Below are 6,688 nucleotides of genomic sequence, written 5' to 3' on the forward strand. Positions count from 1 at the left end.
ACCACGATTTTAAAGCTGTGTTTTTGTGGTAGATTAGATAGAGGTATCAAAATGTACATCTGTAATACGGAGCTAAGCATGGCTTGTTGTATTTGAAATTAATGTACACATATTAATAACTTTTCCAGTATATAACCTTGACCGTGCTTTGCTCTATAGCAGCAACCTCTTTAGAAAGATGAGGCTATACCTATATTTACCTGTTGCTCAATAGGCTATAGGTTTTCATCACTACCAAGAGGCTCAAAATATCGAAGTTTATGTAAGCATTGAAACGGTCAAGCGAGCGTCATTTCAGAACTTGTAAGAAGATTGTTATGTGAAAACGAACAATGAGCTCTATTCCGGGACCAGCCGGTTACTGCAGTTCCGTGCAGCAAGCAACACCAATGAAAAGATCGCGCTCTCGAAGGGTTAAAAAAAGGGGTTACAGCGGTTCACGAACACGCAGGTGTCCTGCCAGTCCCAGCCCAATTTTACGACTGATGTTTTTAAGTCTTAAATCCTTTCAGCTCCACAGAAGCAATTCATAACTGTCACTTGAGCGTAAGGGAGAAGTTTTTTTTTCTGGTTGGAGGGTGATATATACGGTAGCAGTTCTAATAGTAAAGTAACAGAGCATAAATACAACTTTCCTGATTTCACAACTTGTTTTGCAAACGTTAGTCATTGGTTTTATCTAGGCTGCTTTTAATTTTGCTGATTTTAAGCGGATAATAAAACACGCCTTGTCGTTGTTTAATATATTGAGTACATCTTGCAGGTGCGAACTTCATTATTGTTCTTTTTCCAGCTCTGAACTTGACATCTGTAACAACCTGGACATGTGGTGGATGCTGTTCCCCAGATGGATCTGTTTTTTTCTGGGACAATTCTTCGTCCTTTTCTTGAGCCGCAGTGTGAAGGGCATGGCTCTGCCGAGAGTTGTCTATTCTCACGCCGGGATCTGCCCCAACGAGATGAACCCAAACCTGTGGGTAGACGCCATGAGCACCTGCCTGCGAGAGTGCGAATCGGACCAGGTGAGAACACAGCGCCTTTAACCAGGGATCTGCCCGCGGAGGTAGAAACAGTCGTGAAAATGAAAAAACAAACATAAGGGATGGAATTTAGATTGTCTGGGACGTTCCTAACTGAAAGAACTAGAGGAAGAATTATTTTCCCAAAGTGTAAAATTTAAACGTAATACAGAACCATGCATTAAACCTCATATCACCAAAGTAAGTCGCGTTCTCCTAACTTTCTTTTGCTATTAAGCTTAGATCTTATCTACTGTTAGTGTTTTATACTTACACGTGGTTCATTGACTATTCTACATTCCTACAGTCTATCTCAACTGTCGTTTGATCTATCACTTGCGTTTTGACCGATAAAATACAAGTATTCGCTTGTCATCAACGTACAAGTTACTAATCAGCCTAATGTTGAGCTAAAACAAGATTCTGAAGGCTTGTAAGTGCAAAAACCTAACTAGGTTGTGATTTTCAGATAATTGTTTTTGGGTGAGTAAACAACGAGGTACAGTATGAAAAACTAGTGATGTTGTGCCTCCGCCACCCCCCACACCACAGAAAATCTCTGAAATTCTTCAAAAACCTAGGAATAAAACTTTAATGATAAAAATACTTATCTATCTTTTGGGGGAGGAGACGTTTGTCATTATTTTTTTTAATTCCAAAATAAATTAAGAGTTATATAATTTCTCTTATGTTTTTATAAATTACAAATCGCATAGCTAATAATTAAATTTAATTAAAATCTTCGGATTGTACAATTCCTATAACAATGCTTACGTGGCTTTATGTGATTAACAAGAAGAAAACATCGCTCTGATAAAACGTTCTAACACTTTAAGATTCTGTTAAAATTATATTGGTTTATCTAAAACGCTTGACACTTACAGTATGTATAACGACTCCTAAATTCTTTTTGATTCGGGATACTTTTTATAAAATCTTACAGTGACACTCCCTCGACTTCTCTCTCGGTTAACTAATACTTTATCATAAATCTAAAAGTGTTTTAATAAAAAAATAATATTTTAGCAATGACTAAAAGCGTCAAATAGAAACGTAATAAAATAGCATGTATTAAGTCATATATCGCAAAGGTAAGTCGCGTTCTCGTAACTTTTTTTTCAGAAAATAAGGTACACCTGAAATATTGTTTAACATAAATTGCAATAAACCCTTTATGAGAAACGTTTTGCATACAGGATGTGTGTTAATGTCAGTACAAGACGTTTTAAAGTCAATAACTCAATTTAGAAGTATAAATACAAGTCGTAATATTATGATAATGTTTAAAAAAATAGATTTTGTCACAGATTTATTCTCAATGTATCTTCATGAGATTAATACAGTCATCATTTAAATCCAGTTTTGTCAGTAGTTATACAATCAGTTGCTCTGAAGACGGCAGCACACTTAATACTTTTTAGTAGCAGAAAACACATGGCCTGTGTGTAAACTGCAGACAAGACAAGAAGCTCTGTAGTGATGTGATTTGAGCTATGTGAAAACTAATGCGTTTGCTTTCAAACCAGGAGTGCGAGACCTTTGAGAAATGCTGCCCGAACGTCTGTGGGAACAAAAGCTGTGTGGCTGCCAGGTACATGGATGTCAAAGGAAAGAAGGGTCCTGTGGGGATGCCCAAGGAGGCCACCTGTGACAAGTTCATGTGCACCCAGCAAGGCTCGGAGTGTGATATCTGGGATGGGCAGCCAGTCTGCAAGTGCCGAGACAGGTGCGAGAGAGAGCCCAACTTCACCTGTGCCTCTGATGGCTTGACCTATTACAACAGGTGCTACATGGACGCAGAAGCCTGCTCGAAAGGCATCTCCTTGTCAGTGGTGACCTGCAGGTACCACCTGACCTGGCCGAACACCAGCCCCATTCCGGTGGAAACCACAACCCGCCCCACCACAGCTTACCTGGAGACCACAGCTATCGACGTCCTCCCGCCTGTCATGGTCACCAGCCCCACCCACCATTCTGTGTTTGTGGGGGAAACGGTGAGCTTCCTCTGCGATGTGACCGGGCGGCCCAAGCCGGAGATTACCTGGGAGAAGCAGGTCGAGGGCAAGGAGAACATCGTTATGAGGCCCAACCACGTTAGGGGAAATGTTGTGGTCACCAACATTGGCCAGCTGGTGATCTACAATTCTCAGACCCAAGATGCCGGCATCTACACTTGTACTGCCAAGAACTCGGGGGGCTCAGTCCAGGCACACTTCCCTTTATCAGTGGTGAAAAGGGATCCTTCTAAGAAAGAAGACCAGAAAAACTCAACACAGTTTCCTGCAGAAGAATGCTTTAAAATGCCTGACAGTGAAGACTGCGGGGAGGAAAAATTGAGCTGGTATTATGATTCCAAGAAGAACAACTGCTTCACTTTCACATATGGCAACTGCAACAACAACATGAACCACTTTGACACCTATGATTCTTGCATGCTGTCTTGTGGAGCAGAAGTGGCCAATCTTTGTGGCTTGCCCACCCTCCAGGGTCCCTGCAAAGCCTACGAACCAAGATGGGCTTACAGCAATGTTCTAAGGCTGTGTCAGCTGTTCATCTATGGAGGATGCGGAGGCAATGAGAACAACTTTGAAAGCAAAGAGGCCTGCGAGGAAATGTGTCCTTTTCCAAAGAACCAGAACTGCAAGATGTGCAAACCGCGACAGAAAATGGTGACCAGCTTCTGTAAGAGCGACTTCGTAATCCTGGGACGGATGATGGAACTAACAGAAGACCAGGATTCAGGACATGCCCTGATCGTAGTGGAAGAAATTTTGAAGGATGAGAAGATGGGGCTCAAGTTTTTCGGAAAGGAACCTCTGGAGGTCACCCTCTTAAACATAGACCGCAATTGTCCCTGCCCCAACATTACCTCTTCAGATGGGCAGATGATCATAATGGGTGACGTCCACAATGGCATGGCTGTGCTGCAGCCTGACAGTTTTGTTGGGGCATCCAGTGCAAAACGCATGAGGAAGCTCCGTGAGCTCATTCACAAGAAGACTTGTGACTTTTTGAAAGAATTCTCCACAATTCAATAATCAGCCTGCGGTTCCTGTTTTAACATGCTGCACTTAGACCAGTCTAAACTAATAAGACTTTCATATCCTTCCTTTTAAAGGAATTTGAAAAACAATGCATTGAAATTTAAATCAGTACTCACCTACAATAGAGGGGATTGCTTTACTGAAGCAGTTCTAGAATGGTGTGGTCATCATACCTACTGAACTTAAACTAAAACACATTGGGAAGCTTTGACTTCTGTGTAGTGAGATAAACCCAACTAGGTTATATTAGTCAAGTCCCTCAATTTAAAGCAGTATAGGAAAATATATATATGTGTGCAATTTTATTGTTTGTACATTTTTTTCCATTCTGCCATGACTTTCCAGTTGATATTTATTTTAAAAGCATAGCTTTGTGCACAGCTTGTTATGAAGCTTTAAAAGTTGGAACACTAACAAATTAACTAAGTTCATCCACTTTGTTCCTAAGGTCAATTATAGTTTGTAAAAAGTAGAAATACAGAAGTATGCAATACACTTTACATACCGCACTTTATTGATCAGAAACTGCAAAGCCACAAGTGAATTTTAGGCATCACAGATTACGCTTGCAGTCATCACACAGTACAAGCAGTACACCTCATACTGGCCTATTTCATTGAGTCACTCCCTCATTTTATGTTTTTTTTTCAGCGTGTTTGTTTTGATGGAGTGCCATCCTGTTTTCCTGAAGAAGTTAAGTAATATGTTTTTTTGGACATTGGAACCGCTGAAACAAATCCGTCTGTTTTGCAGCTTTTGTGAACTGATTCCCCTTGCGTTAATCTCACCTTGTGCCTTGAAAGGAATTTTCCACTCCTATGACTACAAACAACATGGACTCTGCTCCAGCACTTACTGGAAAGAAATTACATTTTATTAATTTAGCTTTTAAAAGATAATAACAGTCTTAAATTTGCTAATAAATGCCATTAATAAGCATGTTATTTAGTGCTCTAAGTAATGTTTTGTTTTTCTTGGCATCTGTTGCATCCAAACATGATGCTGTGCTGCTATTTCGTGTCCATCGTTTCAAAGTTATGGAAAAGAGTAGCATTGGTCCTATAAACGAACGTACTGAGTGAACCTTTTTGATGTATTTCCAAAATCATTTTGCTTAATGCACTTGAAAAAAAAAAGTTGTAATATATTTTCTCAAAGGTCAACTATTATAGGCTCCATGAATCAATAAAACAAGATATTTTATACTGACATTCCAGCACCTTGCCATTCTGTTAGAATTTGAATGTGGTTTTCTGTCTATTTGCTTTATTTCTTTTGTAGTTTGAGGTAGTTTCTATTTATTTTGTATGCTGCTATCTTTTTAGCAACTACCTTATTGTGTTGGGTTCAGGAGAAAGTTTTGTAAATCTTTTTTTTTCTTCAAGCACTTAATGGATACTTTTTGTCATCAAATTTTTGTTTTCCTTTTTATATTTCCAGGTAGGATGTGATGCTATGTTCACAAAAACATAAAAAACATGGAAAAGTGGTAATAAGAAATAAAGACATTCTGAAGTGAATGTTAAAATATTAAACTGTTCTGATATGAAACTCTGAGTGGGAAAAATTGTTTTGCAATTGTATATGTTGCAATTTATTGCAACTTAGATCATACTGTAAAATTCTCAAATGTCAGATGTTACTCAAGGTAATAAAATGAATGAGTTAGACATTCTCTGTATTACAAAAAGACTAGAATATAAAACAAAATGGTTAATTTTTTCATTGAAAGGTGTGTTGAAAATAATATAATTTAACCAAAAAGTGTGTGTAGCGCCTCAGAATGACATCATGGTATTTCAGAGTTTATTTTAGATATGGAGCACTTTTTGAAAAAGTTTATATTAAACAAATCAGAGTTTGTTGATTGAGTAATTATAACATTTAAACACAGAAATCAAGGGACACAGCCAGGCATCTACATGCTTTTTACATATGAGAAGAAGAAACAAATTGTACAAAGCACAGTGAAACATTCTGTAAGGATCCTTCAAAAAAATCCACATAACATGCACATTTTCAAAAACTCATTCTCTTCGAGGATCAGAGGAGATGTTCAGTGTTTGGAAAGGTGGTTAAATACTATAATTCTGCAGTAACTTTAATTAGTGGTATAATATTAAATTTAATTTGTGTGAAGTTTGTGTTCTAGTGGGTTTCTTCTGAGTGTTTTTGTTTCACTGGTGTGAATATATGCGTGTTTGTGTCTGTGTGTCCTGTGATAGACTGGTGTCCCTTACAGGGTGTATCCTGCTATGTGTCTGTTGCTTGCCAGAATAGCCTCCAGCTCCCTTCCAGCCCTGTGTTGGATAATGTGGTTAGAAAACGGATAGATGGATCCACGTCTGACACATCAGTTCATTTAAGGTAGGTAGCTGATCATGCGGCAGGCCGCTAAATTTAAACCATCGAAAGTGTGCACCACAAATAGCAAACTTGCTGCAATGTTTCTCATGTTTTCCTTCATGAAAGCAGAAAAAACACCCAAGAAGAGAATGGATGTGAAAAGTCTAACTTGCCTGACTATGCAAGACAATGTAAGATACGGTTGAGTTTTTTTCTTTTTGAAATACAACAAGATTGATGTTGTTCTGAAGATCGGAAATGTTTTGCAGATCAAGCAGG

At 38.7% G+C, this 6,688-nt stretch overlaps 1 protein-coding gene across 2 annotated transcripts; it reads left to right on the forward strand.

The window, feature by feature from the left end:
- The first annotated feature begins 476 nt into the window (after positions 1-476).
- Positions 477-5,753, forward strand: wfikkn2a (info WAP, follistatin/kazal, immunoglobulin, kunitz and netrin domain containing 2a). Of its 2 annotated transcripts, XM_088927402.1 has the most exons (3): positions 477-546; positions 794-1,022; positions 2,546-5,753. In XM_088927402.1, the coding sequence occupies exons 2-3, from the start codon at positions 825-827 to the stop codon at positions 4,055-4,057; spliced, it is 1,710 nt and encodes a 569-aa protein (XP_088783528.1). In that variant the 5' UTR covers positions 477-546; positions 794-824; the 3' UTR covers positions 4,058-5,753. The 2 variants fall into 2 exon arrangements, with proteins under 2 accessions (XP_088783528.1, XP_088783527.1); XM_088927401.1 differs by lacking the exon at positions 477-546 and having other exon boundaries at positions 763-1,022.
- Positions 5,754-6,688: the final 935 nt, after the last annotated feature.

This window comes from Atractosteus spatula, chromosome 11 (genome assembly GCF_055471065.1).
Source record: "Atractosteus spatula isolate fAtrSpa1 chromosome 11, fAtrSpa1.hap1, whole genome shotgun sequence".
In the NCBI taxonomy this organism is placed as follows: domain Eukaryota; kingdom Metazoa; phylum Chordata; class Actinopteri; order Semionotiformes; family Lepisosteidae; genus Atractosteus; species Atractosteus spatula.

What these genes read in the sequence shown, in the direction of transcription:
- wfikkn2a (XM_088927402.1), top strand. Translation starts at nt 825, where the DNA reads ATGTGGTGGATGCTGTTCCCCAGATGGATCTGTTTTTTTCTGGGACAA. An exon ending in GAGAGTGCGAATCGGACCAG is followed by an intron (nt 1,023 to 2,545) that starts GTGAGAACACAG and finishes CTTTCAAACCAG; the next exon opens with GAGTGCGAGACCTTTGAGAA.